This window comes from Bombus pyrosoma, linkage group LG5 (assembly GCF_014825855.1).
Source record: "Bombus pyrosoma isolate SC7728 linkage group LG5, ASM1482585v1, whole genome shotgun sequence".
Lineage (NCBI taxonomy): Eukaryota > Metazoa > Arthropoda > Insecta > Hymenoptera > Apidae > Bombus > Bombus pyrosoma.
In genome coordinates, this window is record NC_057774.1 from 7,530,163 (window position 1) to 7,553,791 (window position 23,629).

At 40.7% G+C, this 23,629-nt stretch overlaps 2 protein-coding genes across 10 annotated transcripts in view; one reads left to right on the top strand and one right to left on the bottom strand.

The window, feature by feature from the left end:
- Nucleotides 1-8: 8 nt before the first annotated feature.
- On the bottom strand, nt 9-16,175 carry LOC122567692 (uncharacterized protein DDB_G0283697). 2 transcript variants are annotated; one of them, XM_043726557.1, is made up of 7 exons: nt 15,959-16,175; nt 3,929-4,290; nt 3,337-3,828; nt 3,014-3,071; nt 1,257-2,907; nt 912-1,148; nt 9-464 (listed from the first exon to the last, which is right to left on the bottom strand). In XM_043726557.1, the coding sequence occupies exons 2-7, from the start codon at nt 3,946-3,948 to the stop codon at nt 259-261; spliced, it is 2,664 nt and encodes an 887-aa protein (XP_043582492.1). In that variant the 5' UTR covers nt 3,949-4,290; nt 15,959-16,175; the 3' UTR covers nt 9-258. The 2 variants fall into 2 exon arrangements, with proteins under 2 accessions (XP_043582492.1, XP_043582491.1); XM_043726556.1 differs by lacking the exon at nt 15,959-16,175 and adding an exon at nt 8,895-9,065.
- The window catches only part of LOC122567689 (obscurin), a 45,843-nt gene continuing 29,871 nt past the window's right edge, over nt 7,658-23,629 (top strand). For 6 of the 8 annotated variants that reach the window (XM_043726530.1, XM_043726536.1, XM_043726537.1 and 3 more), the window contains exon 1: nt 18,688-23,430. In XM_043726530.1, coding sequence (XP_043582465.1) covers nt 18,838-23,430 — 4,593 coding nt within the window. In that variant the 5' untranslated portion in view covers nt 18,688-18,837. Of the gene's footprint in view, nt 7,814-9,163; nt 9,247-10,956; nt 11,026-11,146; nt 11,212-18,687; nt 23,431-23,629 lie in introns of those variants that run through there. The other 2 variants (XM_043726538.1, XM_043726539.1) reach the window with 2 other exon arrangements.

Sequence of the window (23,629 nt, forward strand, 5' to 3'; positions counted from 1 at the left end):
ATAAAAAATTACGCAGTACAAAACGCCATATTTATTAGAGGCTACTTACATCATAATACAAAGTATTCTACATTTTTCTTGTATACGTGTTACTACATATGTGTTGCGATACATTATTTTCATACGAATCGTTAACTACACGCTGATCGATCATCATTTCCATTATCGTAGCTCCATCTCTCGAAATTCCAACGTTTTTCTTACCTGTTCCATTGATCTTCCGCGTCATACGGATTTCAGAAGGTTCAACAACTACCCTTAGCTTTTCCTCTTTTTATGCTTCATCGTCGCATTTTCCGTCGAATTCGCGCCTTGTTTCTCTTTCAAACTGGACAATTTCGTTTTGCGGAAAATATCGTTGAAGACACTCGTGGATACCTGGAAGTCTTTGCAACCTTTTGGTTGTCGAGCTACGGACCAAACACCTGCTATGGTATCGATACCCTGACAGACCCTGCAAGCACCTAAACAGAGTTTCATTAACGACTTACGTATTCACAAATCTCGATGTATGTCAGTATTTTACTTTCAGTTATTTTATTTAGCACACTGACCATGCAACGGCGGCTTTTAATGATATTTTCCAATTTCGGACTTTTCCCTGCTTGGTATTTAAATTATTAAAAACTCGAAAATTAGAAAACTACTTTTGATTCGTTCAACGATAGATGTATCTGAATTAATAATTTTTCTTACAACAAAATATTCTACAAATGTCAGATGCTCATTAGAGACCATTTTATTGGGAGATTTCAGTCTATCACGCTAAAATATACAACACTCACGTAGCAGTTAATGTCTTTAGAAAAAAATACATATTTTTATGATAAAGAAAGGATAATCCCTTTTATAAATAATTACGAATAAAACACTGATATGCGAAAAATACAATTATTTGTAAAATTACATACCAACAAAGACGGCTATGGAATTGGTACAATTATTGGTGGCGATGAGGGTAAATGGCGAACCACGTTTGAATGGGGCGTGACCAGATATGTTCCACGTTCCATTCAGCAAACTATCGTGTAAACGCGGTGACGTGAGGTCGGAAAGCCTCACGATTATAGTACGATTCACGACCCTCATATCCAGTTTCATTCCGGCCTGAGCCGTTGACCAGGACCCTGACAAACGGCAAGGTAAGCCTAAAAATATCGCTCGTTTCACATATCAGGGATAGCCAAGCTTCAGGCCATCTATTTCATTTAGCGAAACATCACATTACACATTATGAACAGTTTACTCGATCTTACCTTCCCCCTTGTTGTTCTTCGACCGATCTTCTTTCAGTTCCTCCAGTTCGTCCATTATGGTACTGAGTATTTCACTGGCTACCTCTTTCGTGTTATGCGCCGCGGTGGAAGTATTCGTATTACGACCAGGGTCCCTATCATCGTCCAGACGTGCCAAAATATCATTGTTATATATTCCATTTCGATTCGACTGCTCCATAAAATTTCCCTTTTCCGCCTTACTTCTGCTTCTGTATCTAATTGCTTGATGTTCCAATCCTCTCGTATTGTCATCCTCGTGAAAACTAGTTTGTTCTCTGTCTGCTTTCTTCTTTAAATAACTTGGACTTATAAAATGTTCCTCCGGTATTCCATTTTCATAGGTATTGGAATAAGGCAATATTTGATGATTAATATTTTCGTTCAAACTTGGATTTTTTTTGCGATTACCATCATCGACGTTAATTCCTAGGAATTCTAGGACCTTTCCAAGAGGCTGGTCCATCGCGCTGGGAACGTTTACTGTCGAAAGATTGTATCTGTACTGTACTGGGAAATTTTGCGGAGCTACTTGTTGGTCTTGTTGCTGGTTTTCTTGATTGCTGTACGATTGAGGAGGAGAGTAATTAAATGGAGTACCAATTTCCGTATTTTCTCCTTTCGCGCCTGGAATCCTCGTGTTATCTATTAAAGGTTGATTTATCATACTCTGTTCGAAGTTTCCTTCCTGTGGCAAATTTGTCTCTATCTGTTGGTAGTTATTTAAACTTTGAATTTGCGATTCGACCGGTTCGTTTACATTCAGAGTCTGAGATTCGTCCAGATTTAAGTTCTGCAGGTTTTCTTCAGGAGTTTCGTATTGATTCCAATAATTAAATTGATCTGGATTCTGCGTCTCGACAACAGGTTGTTGAACTTCGTCGTTTAATTCATTCGAATCGAAATTATTATCTTTGGCTAGTCGCGAGTGTTCCGGAATTTCTGCCGTATTGGCCGAATATGGTGCGTCGAAATTTTCGTTTTGATGTTCCGAGGATCCGTAATTGGTCTCGTAACTGAGAAAAGGATCATCTGCTCCAAAGAGTCGGGAGTTCCGATTTAGTCTCGAGAAACGTTCATTTGTCGGATAGTTCTGAAAATTATTAAGGTAATTGACACTGTCGTCCTTGTACCTGAGGTCTCTTCCACGAGTATTGTAATCCGGATAGTAAGGTTTCAAGTGTCTGATCCGATTGCTACGGTGCGACGTAAAATTCATCGCTTGTCGTGCGAATCGATCGTTAAGATTTTTCGACTCGGCCAGCTGTATCGGAATTTTATTCGCGGCGATGTCTTGGAGAACTTCGTCGTCGCTGTAATAATCCGAATACTCGACCCCTTGGTCGCCTGGATTCTTTTTCGACGGATCCTTCGTGGTAGTTCTCATCAAACGATCGATCATTTTTTCGCTTTCGATCTTATGCGATTTTTGGGTGGTACTCAAAGGCGAGGAAAAATCAACGTAATTGCTGTCGTCGACTTTGACAGCGCTAACTTCGACGTCCGATTCGGTGGACAATTCGTCGCGTGATTTCTCGCCGAGAATAACTGGATTATGCTTAATCATAGAATTCCCCCTTCCGTTTGATTTCTTTGTTAACGCGTTAATGCCCCTTTCGGTGTCCAACGTTCTCTGAGTAAAGGAATATTTTTCGAACGTTTATCCGATGCGTAGTCAAATTGACCGCTTGGGGAGGCCATGATAATTAGTGGAAAATTGATGAACGAAGCTTACCTACCTTAGAGGATCCTCTCTTTAACAAACCAGGTTGCTGTTTTCTGAACTTTCGGTGATGTCTGAAAAACAGGAAAATATAGCAATTATATACTGCTATATGTTGACAACATACAATAGAATTCCATTTATATGAACCCTATCGGAGATTAGACGGTTCATACGATAGGATAAGACTGATTCTCCTCGCTATTAGTGAATTTTTATTCGTGTAAATTCTACTGTATACCAAGATCATTGATATCAACGAGATGTGTCCTGTTATATGTAATTGCCAAATATATTTACGTGTCTGAATGTCGATAGGGTAACAACTTCTTTCACTACCTTTTTCTCTTCTTCTTCTTTCTTTGTCCCTTGTGTCTCAACACTTTCCGGTGTCTTCTACCTTCGGCCACCTTCGAGTCAGTTTTCGATACTGTTGGCATTTTAATACTCCCACGAAGAGTTCCTTTGGGCGCAACTCGCGAAAGCTTCCTTATAGTCTCTTGCATCTTCGGAGATTTGAGCGCGTCCTTGGCCATTTTGTGCGCTAATCCTCCGCCGCCTTGTCTCGGGATTCTGCTCTTCATGAAACTGACACTACCACGACGTACTATCGAATCTTGATCGCTGGAATATCGGCTATTCTTGTTCGATTGCCGCTTCTCTACGAGACCTGAATCTTCATCGCGAACGGATTTCTCTTTTAAAAACATAGAACCTTGTCGATGCGATTGGGCCACTGCTTTGTTTTCTTCTGACGGTACGAACGATAATTTTTCGGGATTGGTTTCGACGCCAACTGCGCTGATTAGTAGCGGAACGATCATGGTCAATCTGTTTTTTTGGTTAGCAAAATTATTCAGATGCATTTTTTTATTTTGTAAAAAGGATCGATGATATATTATTTCTATTTGAAATTGTTTTTGTTCCGTACCTGAATAAAGTTAGCAGCATTCCTCCGCGAGGTAAATCGATCGAAAAATTAGTGCTGGTGCCATTGAATCGGCGTACTCACGATGGATTTAAGCTCGTACTTCACCGCGTCGATTCATGACAGTTATTCCCCTTCGTTTTCTGCCTCTCCTGTGTCAACGTCTCGTGATAGTATCGTTATTAAATCACAGGAAAAATGGTCGTTCACGCGCGGTTCTTCCGACACGTTGACATATCCTCGAGAAAGGTTCGCAGAAAGCGCTCGCGCGACTTTCGATGCTCGTTTCTCCACGACCAACTTTTGTCATGTCGTATTCACTAGGAAGAGTAACACACTTCAAGAATTGGCGATTTTTCAAATATCTGCAAAAATTAATCGTCAAAACGAGAATTATTATTTTCTATTACGCGAGTGTCATGATTTTTACCAATAAAATTCTACCGTTTAAAAATGTCACAACTTGAAGGATTGGTTTTACATTGTTTTTATTGCATAGTAAGAAATAAATGCGAAGAATAATTTTATCAAAGATCCTTAAAATTTAGAGACTGTTGCTTAAAGAAATACATTTTTTTATTACGATAGATTATGAAATAATTAATAATTTTCTACTGCAAGGTTTCTAACTCAAATCGATTTCCTCGCATATTTACTTCCAGCAAACTGACGATATTACTTTTGATGTACGATTCTCTTTGAGATCATGGAAATGTTTCTTCGGGTTTAAAACGATTGTTCATATTCCTCTGTTTCCTTCTTTAAACAAGGTTTCAGTGCAAAGTGGTCTTTGAGCATCGTGAAAAGACTACAAACTTCAGTTCGATCCATTTGCTCGTTTCGTATGGCACAGGCGTGTACTTAAATCTACAGAAACATGTTCCACAGGGACGTGTGGGTACGTGTGTGCCGTGTGCGTGTTGCTTTCGCATAGGGTCGATCTACGTGCGATCAAAGCGACTTGGAGGATCGCCAAGTACACGCGTCGGCCTCAATTAGTCAGATATTATGTACGAATGTCCTACACGCGGCATCTTTGCATTAATAACACGGAAATGAACTTATAGCCGCGCGTGTGTCGTTTCGGCACAACGCAGTCTTTCAATCTTTTTATCGTTCCGTCTCGGTTAGCGCCGCTTCATGCGAAACATTTTTGGAGTATAATTGCGTTAGCAATCACAATAATTCTACGATGCAATATGTATGACATTAATGACTTTTTAAGATGATACTTGAGAATGTAAGACTTGTTGCTGCTTTATTTGCGACAAAGTGATATTTTATGTTGTACTTGGACAGTGAAAGAGAGTAAAAGAGCAGACTTTATAACGTTTCTACGGGAAATTATTGCTTCAGACTAAAATCCCATTTATCTAAACTTCGCTCATTGTAACGAAATCCTAATAGCTTAAAAACTTTGCTATTTCAATATTACATTAAATTAACTCTTCCTATTGAATCTATTTGTCTGAACTTACTTGTGTAAAACTCTAATTACGCGAATGAAATACCATAACTATAAATTGTGCCAATTTCTTATATCATCAAATATTTATCAAATTATATATTTATCAAATTATTGCAGGATAAGATGAAGAAACTGCAAGTATACGACATCGTAAGCGAATTTATTTATACCAATACTTCATCGAAGCTGAAAAGGGCTAATTGTGATTTGTCTGGACTAAATGACAGGTGTCTAGTTGCAGGAAGAAAAACGGGACATATCTTGCCGGTCGTAAAAGTACATCGACAGCGAAACCATGTGGTGCACGTATTAAAACCAAGTCAGAACACAAATAGACTCCGAACGATCCGTCGAAGTACCATCGGCGCCGGACAGAAGACGGCTGTGAATAGCAAAAAGGACGACTGACTGCAGCTATAGACTGGCTGCCGTAGAAATTATGGTCTGTACAACGCATCGCAAATACAACGGACATATCAGCTGTGGACCAGGAGAGAAATCCCTGGAGACACGTTAGGCATCGATTATTATTAGAACCAGCCAAAGCACAACCGATCTTCGTTCGTCCGCCTCGTCGACGATATTGCAAGCGTATCCAATGGTGCAGATAATTCGCGTCACTGCACTCTCTGAACCACCCTGAAATTTTTAATTATAGTACAGAGGATGCATAGTGTCGTGGAAGAAAGATTAAGCGGGAAGAAAAAATTTGAGAGTTTGATCTCTATACTTTCTATTACTTTTAATCGAACGTTTAGTGCACGAAAATTTGAAAATTTTTACTTTTTGAAAGTTATGCTTTCTGTTGTTTTTCATCGAATTTTTAATGCACCAAATATGAAGATTTTATGAGTTATGGTTCCTATTACATTTTATCGATTCTTAAATGCTCCAAATTTGAAAACTTTATGATTCGCGCTTTCTATTTGCTTTCTCTCAGAATTCAAAATTGGAAAATTTCATGATTACTATTTATAAATGAGTATACTATAAAATAATTAATAAGTCTTATTTGTCGACACGATTAAGGATAAAGCAAATTGAGAGATAGGTGCGCCAATGCCATACATTGAATTCTATGCACATCATGACGATGACAAAGCGCTCGTCACATCAAAACAATTCTGTTTACGAACAGCGCGTACAGTTTGAGATAGTTTGTAAAATAGTAAAATAATCACGTTAAACTTCGGCTAAATCGTAAGACGTCGATGATCGCACGAATTAGACTCGCAAATTATGCTTGTGAAATGGACAGTATTTTTAAATCGATCGATGCCCATCAATTGCGTAATCGAGTATTTCTAATTATTTAATCGAACCTTGGCGCGCGTACAGCTGCTTCAACGCACACGATTCGAAATGCGAAACGATAAGAAATTAATTACACAAAGAAGAAGAATTTAATATTTACGACAAAAAGGGGCACGCTTTTAGACGCACATAATGGCCATTGTCGATAATTCACAATTGTGTAACGATCCCTCGTTAATTACTCGAAGAACCCTTGGCTCGCGTACAGCAACGAGAGGATGCTAGAGAGGAATACCAAAGGTCGCCATTTCTGCAAACGAATACTTTTCTATTGTATCATTAGCAAAATTGTCTCCTAAAATCAAGTACAATACTATCTTAAATCTTCAACCCACTTTTCTAAGATTAATAGCTACTTCTGTAATTTTTCTATAATTCCAAATTTCCTCAATTTTACTCTACATCATTTACCATTTCTATCAATAAAACAATTCTACCAATTTCCGTAACGAAAATTCATTACGGTAATGCTTTAGATCGTTAGCCTTCTCTTTTAAGATTTCTATATACTTTCTTTTTTAATCCTTTAATTCGAAATATCCTCGATTTTACACTGCATCGTTTTTCCATTTCCATGAACCTTCTCTTCAATAAATCTTCGACCAATGGTTACAACGACATAAACCAACAAACGAAATTTCGATGAAACCGGTGCATCGAACAACAGGTGCGTTGTTCCATGAACTACCTCAAGAAGAGAAGATGAACGAGGATGACGACGACTAGAAGGATGCCAGAGCGATGTCGATGCACAACGCACGGTTATAAGTGAAAGAAACGAAGAAAGGAAAGAAGACGACGTGGGCCACGATGAAGAAGACGAAGAAGAAGAAGAAGAGGTAGAAGAGAAGCGTGGAGGGTGTCGGGACGCCTTGCGGCTGGCATTGGTAGCAGTCTCGAGATAGCCGCCGGCTGGCTTCCTCACCGCCTCGGGGGATTTATTCGGGGATTCCGAACGCAAAGTGGTGAACGATATATCCAGTGGCTGATCCATCGATTCACCGTGTACATCCAGTGATCAGCGTGTTGACGAGGGTCGCGATCTACCTTCGTTCGTCGACGACAAAGAAACTCGATAAACCGACTCTGAATGTGTTTAGCTGGAGGTGAGTCCGTCTAGCATTTTCACCAGCTTCTTTTTCGTACGTTCGTCCTTTCCTCTTTCGCTGGTCATCGTGTCAGCTCGTCGTCGTGCTATTTTCGTGAGTGTTGTGCAAGTGTCGATCTCGCATTCAAGCGGTACACGAACAGCAGCGTGCTGGCTTCACGCTCGGATCCACCATTCGAACCCCATTCCGCCGGGTTCCTTGAAGGTTTACAACTTCCTCGTTCGACCATCCCCTGCTAGACACGACTTAGTGTCTCTCTTTCACTGTTATCGACAGATTTTTTGTTATTATTGCGACTGGCCTTGGACGATGTTGCCTGTGCTCGGTGAATTTCGACCGATTATTTCGGAACTCATGGTGGATGAGCGGCTTTCTCAGAAGTATCGTCTTCGAGATATCAGTGACGTGCAATTGAAAAATAAAGTCTGTTACAAGCGAGGCTGGTATGTTATGAAATGAACGCGAGCGCGGCCTTGAATTCTCTATTGCGCACCGGATGATTAATTTGTTGCTCGAAGAGGGTTAGGGTACAATTATAAAATTGTACGATTGTGTCATTACATTGTAAATTACGTTCTGGATAAAGAGTAGCGTATCTTTTCGATTAACAGAGATATTTTGATGACTATCGATAGTTAAGAAAATTGAGAAAGATCAGGGAAGATTAAGTTAGCTCAAGAATGAAGACAACGTTTGTTCAACGAGGAAATTCATTTCATCGGTTCTTATCAGACGATAGAAAGTATTCGCGATATTTATGTATATGGAGCCTGTCTTATCTTCGACGAGCTGTCGGCGCGGTGACAGATATGGAATGCTGTCAACTTGCCATGCGGAAGCACGCGAATAGGGTGTAACAAATCTTCTACTGATTATCGCTCGTCTGCTGCGAAAACTTCTATGATTAATAGCTTTCTCTCGCGTGGAAATAACTGATCGTTTTCGTTTTCTCGACATATTTAGTTAAAGCAACAAATAATTGCACAAACGTCGACTCATCTTTCGACTGTACATCTAACTTCTCATGTAATACAATCTATTTAATGATTATTTTTAACATCAGTCTTTTTAAGCTTACGCTTTAGCTTCTCTCTCTCTCTTCTCACTCAAACGATTTATTGAGAGGAATACAAAGTTATATCATAACTGTAGTCGAAACATCAAAGTCTTCTTAACGGCATGATGATACTGGTACGGCTTTGATCCATCAACCTATGCCGTGAAACTCGCGATGAAATAAAATTCTGTGTTACATGCCCAAGGTGCGTCGTAAAATAGCTGTGCCATTTTGCTGGCACAGTTTCCACCGCGACACGACTCGTCCAGTGAATTAAACCGCGAACAGTCCAGTCGAAGGCCAAGTTTTTAGGTTCGCGGAAAGATGACTAAACGAGCATGACCGCGATGAAGGTAGCCCACGCGTTTCCAAGGTACGCTACTCAAAATATCTAACTGCGTTATGTCCTCTTGAGACACAACAAGTTGCTACAGCGCGCAATAACGTAAATCATTCAATAACGCAAGTCATTTTCACGATATGATACTTAATTAACATTGATTTTTACTGTACTTTCATCGCTCTTCAACAAATTTTTGTCGTAGAATTTAAGGCTATTCTGAATATACATGAACGTAAATTGTACAGTATTCGTGGCTTTTCCGCTTCTGCACCATTTCAACGTCTAAAAAAAGAATTCGATCGAGTCTACAAGCTAGTATCGGCTGTTGGTGATTGAATTGGATTAGCAGAACAAGTTTATTTTCATTTGATGGCATCAAAGGAGATGAATCCTTATCGAGGGCGTAATGTTTACTTCTTCCTCGTTGTCTTTAACAAAATTGGGACTAAATGATCATCAAAGAGTTAAGGAGTAATAGTTAACAAAATATAAAAACATTATTTTTTGAAATTACTAAACTTTATTAACCTCATTCTTAAATATGATAAAAATATGATTTTTAAAGTTATTTTTGATTTAGTTTAATTAAATTTACGTTACAATATTGCGTATAATTTACATTTTCAATTCAGTTAGATTTATGAAAGGTATCGTACGAGTATATTCTCGCTGAACGGCGTTAAAACAGTCAATTCAGACTGTTTATCAAGCTGGTCCGATAATACTTCCTCCATCGCGTTGTATGAACCAGCGTAAAGCTTCGTGTCTGGCGCGTGGATTTCGACGTCGAAATCAATGGCGGAAGTGACCCGATTAGCGGCGAAATACAAGAAAATGCGGCCAACATCGTGCGGTGCTAGGTGGCCAGCCAATCAGACGAACGAATACGGGTGCCGCGTGTCGGAAATAGATTTCGCTTAAACTAAAGGTTGATCCACCGACGCCACTTTAACCATCTACGTACAACGTTCGATTTATCCCCCATGAAATCGATCGAAACTTCCTAGTGACCGCCACACTTTTCATGAAATATTTAAATTTACCGCCCAAATACGCGGAAGCAACATCTATATTGTGTATAGTAATATTTATAGCATTATCGTACAGTTGTATAGCTTTGCTACATTTATTAAACAGATGTCTGAGATTTGATGACAACGTTCTCTGTTTAAATATGTGATTTTTTAAAGTTGTAAAGTAAAGAAAAATATATTGGTGAAATCAAAATTGCGCGCTAAAGAGAACTGCGCATGGCTCAGTGCGCAAGCGTAGTACATGATATAAATTCCTTTGTATTCCTGCGTGTTTAAATTGCATAGAAGAGCTGAAAAGATATTGTGAGAAAAAGTGTGATAGTCATTACGCTTTTGTATGCGTTTGATAATGGATTCGAAGTAAAATATGAAGAGATTAAGGTATGAAATGGATTTGTTTTCTTATGACACTAAATAGAGTATAAGTGATGAATTTGGGGTTATGAATTTGTATAATTGATCACTCTATATTACTTTCTAGATATTATATTGTTAATAGAAAGAGAAAATATGTAATCAGAAAATGATTTAACAAAGTCGATAAGTTACCTACTGGTCAAGAAAGATTTTACGTCTTCACTGAAATCCGATATTTGAATCACCGTTTAGATTGAGATGGCAGCACTACCATCGTAAACGGAGATTCAGAATTAAGAACATAAATTAAATATTATAACTTAAAGTTCTTTTTCTTATTAATTTTTAGAATGATAGTGTAATGTGGAATTCACCGCAATGGCTTCCAACACTTCAATTACGTCCAAATCGAAACAAGGTAAGTTACACAACGATTCGTACGATAAAAGATTCACATCCAAACAAATTGAAACATTAAAATTTTAAATGCAAGACAAACAGTAGAGTTTTAATAACACCGTTGTTAAATCTGTGTACAGAAATTTCAGCGGAGATAACTCGAGTCATCAGACGAGAGGGAATCACGATCGAGTCGTCAGGCAGGGTGAGTTATGCTTTCATCAATTCCAAACATTACCTCGTAAAACATTTAGTTCTCACGAGTAATAGAAACATTACCCCTAGAGAATAATATCAATGACAATAATTTCACGAAGGGAACGGCTATTCCTCTCTTATTATCGGAAGCTTCTTCCTCCTATGAAAGTGACGTATAGCGCGCAAACTGGCATTGCGGTTTTACGTGCTCATTAACTGAGCATTCTTGAAGGAAACAACGCGAATAAAGGGCGGAACATCAAACGTTTTTGAGTAATTGGCTAAATGGCAACTAACAAGACGTATATGCCTCCACGCTAAATACGTTACGTCACGATACCGCCATCTAAATTAAACTAAAACCAAGGCGCACCGCACGAAGGTAGATAGAATATCTGGTTCGATGCCAAAGACTGAAGACAACCAAGAACTCACCGCCATTCCAACTACTCCCGCAATGCACGAACACGTCTCTCATTCTTCTCGGCGATCATCTCCCTCTCCCCCCGCACCGCTTCCTTTTCTCTTCAGCTTCTGTCTCACCCCTTAATTCAGCCAAGCAGATTCTTTTTTTCTACCGAGTCCCCGACATGATTTATACGAAACGCATTCTGCCGGTGTTTCACGCTTCCTGGAAGGCCAATCTGTTAACGTGCCGGTCCTGGCCAACGGCGCGCATGCCACTCGATTCCGAAACGTCTCGTTTCCATCCTTAATTAGGCCTTAATTAATTACAAAATATCTAGCATTCTTTGGTACACATATTGGAAGCAATATATTATACTTGCTTGCTCGATCCAGTTAAGGCGATACTGCTACTAAAATGAGACAAAATATGATTCGTGGTAACGAATAATGAAAAAATATTACTTGGGTATAGCATTAACGCTCAAAAGACGGATCACGTAGTTCTACGCTTTTACTCCTAAAACGTAGATTTACGTTTTCAATTATGATTTTACGTTGAACCTTTTGGTTCTGGGGCTTGCATGTATGCTTCCTCTCTCGTTGTTATGTTAGTATTTTAAGATGAACTGAACTTTGCACTTGAAAATATGTGAAGATATAGAGAAATATCGAATAGTGAAATTTCTAAATTAGAAACTGGCTTAGTAATCTAATAGCTCTTCGATAATTATTATTCTTGGAACTCTGTCAATCCTCTGGAACATGCAGCAAAGATACTGTTACTGATTTTGTTAATCCACTTGCATGGAATTTTTATACCAAACATAACAAACAGTGATCGCTCATCGCGTGACGGAGAAAGTATTACATATCTTCTAATACTTCTCGCAACTGGTGAAATGCAAACCTGATCGTTGCATACGTTATGCAAAGCAAATAATCCAAAAATTTCTCTTATTATTCATTCATCTATTTGTTCGTTCGTTGCCACTTATCCAAATGAAGCGTATTAATATAATTTCATACTTCTACAATAACATATTTTCTTGATATCTAAATACTTTGAACTCTGGAGTTATGAATTTCGCAATTCCAAACTGTCTTGTGATCTACAGAAGATTGTATTTCGCTGTATTCAATATTTTCAGGTCATCTGCAAAATAAATTATCCAAAGGAAATTTCAAAAATAGCTTGATTCTGGAAATACAGGAGCACCGCTCGTCAGCTTCATCCCTCATTTCAAAGCTCTAAAATATGAAGTTCACCGGACGAACATCACAGTCGTTGGAACAGGCAAAGTCGAGTCAATTGACATATATCCAAAGGACCTAATGATCCATAGCCGAGTTATGTTTAGATTTGGCTTTCCTTTAATCATAAATCACCAGTTAGATCGGTTCTTTGTATAAAATTCACGTGGATGGCGTTATACGCAACCATCTAGCTCGGATAAAATCATCGAAATAGAATCGTCTCCAAGGTGATTTAAATTAAATTGTAATTTCGCTTAACGTTAAATAATTCTAACATTTGCGCCTTTAATCGGTTTTATGTTTAAACGATTCAATCGATCCTGTCGTTACCCTTCCACCAGTTGTTGAACGATTTACGCGATCGCTTAAAATATTCTTCCTGCTCGATCGTCATACAAATTCAATTTATGAAAGAAGAACGTAATAGGTGTCATAAATAGTTTCTTTATCGAATGCGGATCCAATGAATCACGCACGGTGGCGTTGACACGTTGAGTCTCATGCAGTGAAGAGTTTGGCAGACGATCAAAATCACATCAATGTGCCAATAGAAATTGTGACGCTGCTGCTTCACGTGCAGGTTTAACAGTTTTCAGTAAACGATAACTGGTTGTCAAACGTACGTCTGGCAACTTAAAAATCGTACATCTTCATATTAAATCATTGCCGATAGAAACGAGCTTTCGAGGTTCTCAACGATGAAACGAATGGCACGCGCAATTTATATTATTCACGTAAATGTATCCGATGACTCACTGCAATAGAAAATTAATTTGTTTGGTTTTTACAGTGTGCTTTAAGTTAAAATTTCTTGTCATCCCTGTATAACTTATCGCCGCCGAAACGGCCAAAATTCAACGCACGGGCGACTTCTCGTAAATCAGCGCGAACCTTGGAACATCCAATTATTGTCTGGCTGCAAGTTCAAGCTTTATCGTAAATCGTTCCGAACAAAATGGTTCTTAGCGATTGTTTGTTTCTATAAAGTTATGAAACGTCTGGCAAATGAAGGAAATTGATATTTCCCTCTCCCCCTCCTCTTTTATAAAGAATTATAGCTTCGGTGTAATAGCATATATAATCTAATAATATAATAATATCATCGGGTAAAAACGATTAGAGCAATTTTTGATTTTGTATCATAAATGCAAGCCTCTAAACGTAGCTGTGCTTCAGACGCCATTTCGCAAAGACCTTAGACATTTCGTTCGTTTCAATGTTATAGTCTGAGAGAAACATCTTATGCTCATTTTTCCACGTAAATATCATTATTCTTGATGCAGTCGTAGTTGCCAACGCTAAGACAGTCATCAGGAAATTAATAACCAGAACAGAGTAATTTCTGTTCGGTGTGACTATATTGTTACTCTTTATTTACGTTCCACATTCCACAGTTTTTGGTTTTAAACATGCACATTTCATCAGTTGTATCATTCCATCCACGCATATTCCCTTTTTCTTCGCACTGTTATCATAAATTTACCGAAATCGCACGCGCAATATCAAACGTCGAAGTCACATGGCAATGTGTCAATTCCATTTCGATACTTTGCAAGATGCAAATGATGTTTAGATTCTTTGACACCTTCTGCCGTAATACATCGCGCGTATCGAAATTTACTGGCATCTTGAAAGCGAAAATTCGGCCGATAATCACTGAAAAATGGTAACAGGTGCCCTATCCATCTTTTGTAAATTACGTTTCTGACACTTGTGCGCGGCAGATTTATCACGCGGTAGATCACTTGCATCGCTCGATGTACGCCGGAATAAATAAATTCCTATTCGTTGAATTAATTACAATGGGCAAGAGGAAATTAATAAATTGCGACCATACGAGTATAGGTAACCTTCTTATTAAACATTTTTGACCATGTTTAAGGCATATATTTGTTTGTTACCTTTGTCGATTATATCAATTGTAACAATTGTGACTGTACATTTTGCGCACTCTAATTCACATCAAAAGAAACGCTGTTACACAAATTTATAATAACAGGTTTTAAGGGAACAGATGCTGAAGAACAGAAACAAAATAACTATGAAAACTAAAAGCAGTGAGAAGCATTATCGCCAATTTATGGTTTATGTCGATGTACTATAAATAGCAAGGATTGTTCATTTACGATCGTTTTCGTCTTTTACCCTACGGTTTTCGCGGAACAATTCGGTGGGTCGATAATTTTAGAGGATCGAATCGGACGAACGATATTTCATATCGTGACCGTAAGTAGGTCGCGAGAATAGTTTCTCATGCGTACAGCTCGAAATGCGGCGCGATTTATATCAAATAATGACGCAACGGTCCTAAAGAAAGAAATTGGGCCTGAGGTAGGCGTTTGTGGCAACAATCGGATCGCTTGAAATAGTCGACATCAACATTGCCCTTTTCGCTGCTTGTTTGTTAAATAAACCTTGCAGCCGTCCAGTACAGTTACCGACGACCAACTGCAACAACTTTCTATTTTTCCAATAAGAAAGCGCACGAGCATTAGAAGGTTCCATCGGTGATTTCATTGTCCTATATCGAACAATATTTTCGTTGGTGTTTTCATAAGATCCTATCAGGCTTTTGCATCTATGAATCGCACATAGCGCGATCAAAACACAAAATCACAGTTTAGTCCATTCAAATGCAATTTTCAGACCATATACCTTCGTGAATACGAACTTGGTGTAATTGGCCTGTAAAGAGTATTGGATTTTCATAAAACTGAAATCAATGAACTCATTCAACTATATAAAACGAAATAGATATTCATAGGTCATAGTCTTTATTTTCATCTTCAAGCAAGTTGTGCTTATTGGCACCAATTATTTCAGGAAAGTATTCATTACGTAACAAGTTGGTACGGATGATCCTTACTTTGATCCAAATGTAATCAAACTATACACGTTAAACGAATTATGCTCAGAGATACACCGTTTATCCCAAAAAGATCTTCGTTACCCAACAACCTAATACAATTGAAAACAGCGTCCACCCCGATCATTTTTACTCTGAGACGAAATTTGAAAAAGTTACATCGAACGATTTATATTTATCGATACGTTATGCAACGATGTAATATTACTCATCGCCTTTCTCTCACCTGAAGCTTTCAATTTCTACTCGAAATCTTCGCGTTTCACCCTAAGGACTACCTTCACCTATAGCCCAAAATGCCGCCAAATTAGAACTCTGAGAACGGAGTTCCTCCGCGGGGAATTCCCTCGGTGACGCGGGAAAAGACACGGTGTCGTGGTGTCCGCGGAACACGCAGCTTTTCACGCGTGTGTACACCCTTCGAACGCGCGATACGCACAGCTGCGGATCCGTGTACTCCGTTCTAAAGATGTATTGGAGAAGTGTAAGAAGGGTAGCTATTTCTGGTCGTGGGGAGCCGAGAGACTCGTCGCGCAAACGGCTCTTAGCCACTTCGTACATCGGCTAGTCTGGCGTTCGCCGCGTATCGCAAAACGCTTTTCGTAAGGAACAGCACGGGAACTCTGCTCGACATGACACGCGAGTCTGATTCAGAGAGACAGTGATCGTTGGGACAGGAATCAGGGGGGTTGAACACAATTATTTAGTGAACGAGAAAAATAAACGAGTGCATGGAGCTTGAGGGAAACGCGGAACCTTTCGATTCTCTGGAAAATCGAATGACATCATCGTTATTTACGATTATCATTGGCGACGAAAGAATGATCCATAGAAGAATTATATTGTAATTGATCTATCGAAGCGTTCTCATTGAATCTCGTGGCTAGTTTGCAACAAGATTTCTCTGTGATTATCGTCGTTGGACGTTGACGACCAAGAGATTTGTGGGTCCAGGATCGTTGATCTCAAGAAAATCGATAATAATCCAAAGAACTTGAAATTGACGTACATTTAAAATACTTTTCGCGTATTTCTTTGTCCTTTGCTCGTTGACTTGTTAAAGGAGCGAAAGTGCGTACCGCCGTCGGATAACAGCAGTTGATCGTCGTCGACGCGAATGTCTGACAACCGATACCGAGAGGACGAGTGCAGTGCACCGACGTGAAAATAGATGGGTTGGTGGTTGGTGAAGATCGGTTGGTGAAAGTGACGAGGTGGAAATAGTTTGCCGCGCCGAATCGCGCCGGGGGAAGATAAATAGGACTTGCCACCCGTAGTTATCGTAAATGAATAGGAACCGAGAACAGCTCAACGTTTAGCGACCACCTTTGAGCGTATGGAAACGGTGTGGCGGAACGATTAACGCGTTCATTAACATCGATACAAGTTACCTGCTCGACCACAACGAAGCACCAATGAAATTCTGCTAATCACATGCGTTAAAATTCAAAATACGCTCAAAATTATAATACAGTCGATGGATATTCTTTGATTCCACGATAAAGTTATAAAGTGATTTATAAATAAGGTATCAAAACACAAAATAAGCCCAAATATGATATAATCTGACGAGAAAATCGTGAAACAGGTAATAACCAACCTTATTAAGAAAGGAGAGACAAGAAATTTAAAGTAAGCCCAACTATAATACAATTTTAACGCGATAAAATCGCAAAACAACTCGTAACTGAATCATGCAAGACATTTCATCGTGAAATAAGTCTAAAACCAACACAATTTCGCGATAAAATCTTAAAACAGCCGAAAAATAACGCGAATGAGACAGAACGACGTTTGACAATCCGGTAGGCAAATATGTCAGGCTACGTTTTATCAGTGGTCGAAGCCTCACTGACGATCTAGGCGTCTAGAAGCTGCTAGACAGCCAAAAATTCGCGCACGAACAAGGTGAACTATTGCACGAAGGGGTCACTTTGGTGAGCCTCGAGGGAGAGCAACGCCACGAAAAAAGTGGCTCTTTTCTACGACGAGGAAATCACCGAATTGGCCAGCTACCAGGGGACGAAACGAACGAACGAACAGCTCCCACGGAATCCTCGTAGGCATCCCGTACGTAAAAATAAACCGTGCCTCGACGACGAGGCACGAGCCACCGGCTTCGGGTTCGACGAAATACTTTTTAACGAGCACACGATGGAAACGACGTGGAAACCTCGAGAAGAGAAATTACGGTAAAAATAAGTCCATGCACATTGACGCGTCGGCTTAAGAACCAAGCAGCTTACGAGATTTGTTTTACCAGCTCCAAGAATCACCTTCGTTCTAATCGATCAACGGATATCGTATTTGCTAGATAAATCAAATGAATCGTTTTGGATCGGGCCGTAGTTTGCTAGATGAGTGGTATGAATCATCCTCGAGAAGAAATTGAACGCAGAATTCGCATAAACGACCTTTGCAAGTAAGCAGAGGCTCTTTATTTTAAGAAGCTCCTAGAGGATCTCTGTAATTGAAACCAGAGAAAAATAGAATATTTTCGTCATAGTTCATTGGCAAGGAAACTGCGACCTTTTCAAAGATATCTTGACACAGTGGGGATTTTGGATTTAGTTATTCGAGGTGCGTGCAAGATAAAGGATATTTGCGGCGAAGACCCGCCAGTATTCATGAAGTTTGCCAGTCGCGTGGTACTCGACCGGAGTCACGAGAGATTTCGTCGGTCGCCGTGTGAACGAATTATGGCGAGGAGGGGACAATGTGAACTGTTGATTCACGCGTCGACATTGGACTCGCTAACTGACGTGAGCAAGGAGAACGCCAAGGGGAAGTCGCGATTGAATGATCAAACGCTAGAATCCGTGGTTCTCGTGGATGAAATGCCAAGATTCTAGCAATTGGCGTGGATAACAAAGACTTCCTAACATTTTCGGATAAGCGAGCATCTTTGTATACCATTCTATATATAATCTATTAATTCTGTACAACATTGAACTTGAACTATGAAAATATCGTCGAATATCTGAAAGGGAAACAAGGTACAAGACAATTGAGAAAGTAAAAGTAAACAGAATCAAAGTTAACGAAGAATAATAAAGAAAATCGATTAAATGAATCTTTAAGAAGCTCCACAAGTGGAGACGAACAATGTCCTTTTGCAGGATAACAGGTAGAAGCAGGGGCCTCCCTAAGCCAAATTACTTCCCTCTTTTACCACCGATCAGTCCAGCTGATGCAAAACGTTTCTGTCGGATCACTGGCAAATCCTACGGTTTGCCTACTCATCATTACATTCCAGTTTTATTGGGTGTCCACGCCCACGACAAATCGAAATGCAAGATAACAAACGCTTCCGGTCTAGGACCGCACCATTACACAGCTGGCTTCGTCCTGGGCGAGAAGAAGAAACACGTGATCCTCAAGGACTATCGCTACGTGTTCCCTATCTTGGAGGGAGAAGGAGAACAACAGAGAGTTCTAAGAGACTTGTTAAACACGAAACATCCCCCTGTCGAAGAGGAACAGGCAAAGTTCGTATACACGGTGGGAGAAAGAAGATGCAGCCTGGTATTTCCATCCAGACTGGAGGCTGCGGTCAGAGATGGCGATGTAAAGGACGTGATGTTATCCAGAGACTGCGACACAGTTTTGTTCAGACTGAAACAAGGGAAGAATGTTTCGGTGGATTTCAAGAATTTAGAGGATTTTGAGAATCTTTACGATGGGCTTGGACCGAGCCAGGAAGTGGTAAAGGAAAGAGAGAGACTGGAGGCCGAGGCTAAGAAACGAAAGAGAAAACGACAAGCTGGTTTAAGTTATGCCAAAAAAATTTTCGAAGAGAAGGAAAGGGCCGCTGAAGAGGAAGAACTAAGGCAGACGAAGCAACTGAAGCTTCGTAGCTTCAAGGAGGAAACGAAGGAAGAAACATGGAAAAACGTGAACTTGGAGCAGGCTAGAAGCAGAGCATGTAATTTTATCTCGGTAACGAGCCCTCTGAAGGGTGCAGAGAAGTCTCTACCAGAAACTTTGGATTGGAACTCGTTCCAGGATACTAATGAAGCATCCATGCAACCAATCGTGGACAAATTGCCCACTCCTATAAAAGTAAAGCCACAAATCGTTGAACAAAGTGCTACGTCTTCGTGCACTAGCCCTATCTCAGAGAGCACAGGAGGATTCGAGGCGATATCAATCGTGAAGCCATTGACGTCGCTGAAAATAGAACCCGACGCGGCTCTGCAGTCGGCCATACGGAATATTCCAACCAGTGACTTGAAAGAGGTGTCTAACGTAAACGTGAAGCTTCTACAGGCTGGTGACGAGGCGATAGAGCAGCTACCGAGAGTAGAAGAAATCCCGGAATTGGTGCAAAACCTGGGCAAGGGAAAGGAGACGACTCAGCACAACGTGAAAGGTCTGAAATTAGACATCAAATCCGCGCAAAGATTTATCACCGGGCAGACAGTGCAGACGCCGAACGGACCTATTTTTGTACCTGGCCAGACGCTGCAAACACCTCAGGGTCCTGCGTTCGTTCCTGGTCTAACCGTGAACACTCCTGACGGCCCTCTTCTCGTCCCTGGACAGATCCTCAACTTGAAAGAGCAAGATAACAAAGAAACGCCCGTATTTATAGCTGGACAGACACTGGCCACGGAACAGGGTCATCGATTCCTTCAGGGTCAAACCTTCCACACCAACGAAGGAGCCAGATTCGTTCAGGGTCAGACTGTTCTAACAGACGATGGTCCAAAATTTGTCGCTGGTCAAGTGTCGAAAGATGGGACCTTCGTTCCTGGTCAAACCATTCTTACTCCTGATGGACCTCGATTTATGCCTGGTCAAACAATCACTGACAATCATGGAGAACAGATATTTGTCCCGGGACAGAGCGTACAGATCGATGAGTCGTGGGAATTCATTCCTGGACAGTCTATCGAAACTCTGACTGGAGAAACGAAGTTCGTTCCAGGTCAGACGATCCCAACCTGTCAAGGACCACAATTTGTACCGGGACAATACGTGACTTCTAATTCTGGAGAAAGTTACTTCATGCCTGGTATAGTCAAAGATACTAAAGTAGGTTCGACTTTCGTTCCCGGTATGACTTTGGATACTCCGAAAGGACAGAAATTCGTGGAAGGTCAAGTAGTGAGGACACCAGTAGGTGAAAAGTTTCTACCAGGAAAAACTAGGATAACAGATAACGGAATCGAGTTTGCTGCAGCTAGTACGTTTGACGAGGTTGTGTTCTACGATGCTGGGCCTGTTGGCATGCCTGTTGATCCGAAAACTACCAACGTTTCTATCCAACAGAGCGAAATCTTTGGTCACATGGTGCAAACCGACAGAGGAGTAGAATTCTATCCAGAGAGCGAAAGAAATTTACCCGAAGGGAAAAGAATAGTTCCTGGTCAGTTAGTGAAGGGGGGGAAAGACGGACCTCGGTTTGTGCCTGGTGTGATGACGGAAGATGGTTTCTTACCCGGTCAGATAGTAATGACAGAAAAAGGTGAGCAATTCGTTCCAGGTCAAGTAATCGACACCAGTACCGGTCCTAAGTTTGTTCCTGGTCAAATGGTGGAGACTAGAACGGGTGCGAAATTCGTTCCTGGCCAGACCGTGGAGACTGGGGATGGGCCACGTTTCGTACCAGGTCAAATCGTCGAAACTAAAGCTGGCCCCACTTTTATTCCCGGTCAGGTGATTTCCACGGACGATGAAGGTTCTAGATTCGTACCTGGACAAGTGGTGGATACGCCCGAGGGACCAAGATTCGTTCCAGGTCGCGTAGTAGAGTCTGGAGAACTGGGTGTGACGTTTGTACCAGGTCAGATAGTTCAAACTGAAGAAGGTCCTCGTTTCGTAGCTCCAGATTTGACTGACACGCCTGAGGGTGAGGTAGAATTCTCTGTTCAAGGATTCGAGGTCACTCCTGAAGAACTAAGATTACTCAGGCCTCAGAATTTGCATTACAATGCTCATGTTCAGCATCAGGGAGAAACTAGCATAGATGCAAGGATGCTTCGACAATTATCAGAAGCTGGTTTGTCCGTGGGAAGAAAAGTAGCCACAGATTTGCCAGCTGTGGATGTTGATGTAGATCCAAAGGCGGTAGCTTTGGAACAAGCTCTCGTAATGGCGGAGAAGCTAGGTTTACATGGTACCACCGCAGTGAAAATGGCACAGATAGTGTCCACTGTGGCTCAACTAGCTAAAAATATTGCGATTCAACAGGAACAACAACTGGAGGAGAATCACATCGAATCGAAGTTGATGAATGGTACGAAGCCCCCCGTTATAAATGGTAATAGGAATGATAATGGAAACGAAGAAAGACGAGAAAACGACGAAGGTGGCTACTGGTTGAAAGACGCGGTGAAAATAGCAATGACAAGCGCTGTCCTGGCGATCACCAGTCAGTCTATGGAAAATGGTAACGATTCTAAACAAGATTTCGTTTATTCTTCCATCAGCGAAGCTTTCAATGTCCTTTTACGTCAAAGGAATATTAGTATCGAGGAATCTGTGGAAGAGATCCTGCAGATACTTCTAGTTCCCCAAAATCGAAGTAACTTGTGTCAGTCTGCTCTGTTAGAGTTATTAGAAAGTAAAAACAATAAAGTGGACATTTTGAAATCCACTGTAGGCAGCCAGTCTCTGAAAGAAGACGTGGTACTGGACAGGTTATCTATGGTTCTCGAGGAAGAACACGGTACAGATCTAGTCGGCCCGGCGTTCAGAACAGTTTCTAAAAACGACCCGGAATTAGTCTCTCGGGTACTTCGAAAAGTATCTGAAGAAGTTTCCGCAATTGTCACGGAGAAAGAAGCGGCTGAAACTGTTCACAAGGCCATCGTTCAAGCAGTCAGAGAATCTAGTGAAATTCACGTTCAAGAATTATTGAACGACGAGGGAGAAAACGTTCGAGAGATGCTTCTGCAGGCTGTAGGATTGGCCAGAGCTCTAGGTATGTCTAATATCGCCAGTAGCTTATTGGCAGTGATCAGCGACGAAAAATCAACGCGAGCCCTAGCCAGTGACAGAGTGACGCTGGATGTTTTAAAACGACTGACAGTGATGAGGAAATTAGCTGAAGAGAGGCCACCGTTTATGAACGCTTTAACACAGTTGTGTAGCGATCCAGAATTGGCCAGAACTGACCCACGATTGAGAACTCTTGTCAGAGAGAGCGCAGCTTTGATGATCGTACCCGAAGAAGGTCCTCTGCAATCGTCAGCCGACGTACCTTCGGTTCTGCTTCAGTCTGACAATAGTTTAGCCATGGAAGAATTCCTTTTAAGAAGAAACCATAAGCCATCGTCGATTTTTATGATTTTAAAACAAGGCATACAAGCTGTGGTACCCAGAGAAGCTTCTAGATCTGTTTTAACTGGAGAAGTGGCTTACACGGTTCTCGACGAGGATGGAATTCATTATTTTGAACCACTCCACGTTTTTTCCGCGCTCCAACTCACTCGTCCAACCGCGCATCGATTTTCCATGTACTGTTGTCCCGTTGCGAAGGAAGAGGATATGGATGTTGAAATGTTGTCCACGTACGGGACCATCTCGATGGCTAGTAGCCTCGATGGATCCGGTACTGGAACTTATCAGAGACAGGAGTGTAATGGCATTGTACTGTCGAGGTCTGATAAGTCATTTGGATATTCTGGGAGCAGAGAAAATACGCCGAGTCTGAGGAGATTAAGCAACTTTCAGGACAATTGCTTTGAGCGGGTAACGTAATGAGAAATAGAATTTTACATTAAACAGAGGACGATAAGACGAGATTTTGATAAATTTGTCCCCCTAACGTTCTTCGAAAACAGGTGTACCACGAAAATTTGTAGTCCTATTTTCTGCCATTAAACACCGCTCATCTTGTATTTATTTTCAAACAAGTCACTGGACAAACAGCACGCTTCACGATAAGATA

Bases quoted from the DNA above. Each gene is read 5' to 3' on its own strand.
- LOC122567692 (XM_043726557.1), bottom strand. From the start codon at position 3,948: ATGCTGCTAACTTTATTCAG. The intron at 2,908-3,013 runs GTAGGTAAGCTT...TCCTTTACTCAG, and splicing joins TAAAGAGAGGATCCTCTAAG to AGAACGTTGGACACCGAAAG. The intron at 465-911 runs GTATGTAATTTT...AACTCTGTTTAG, and splicing joins TTCCATAGCCGTCTTTGTTG to GTGCTTGCAGGGTCTGTCAG.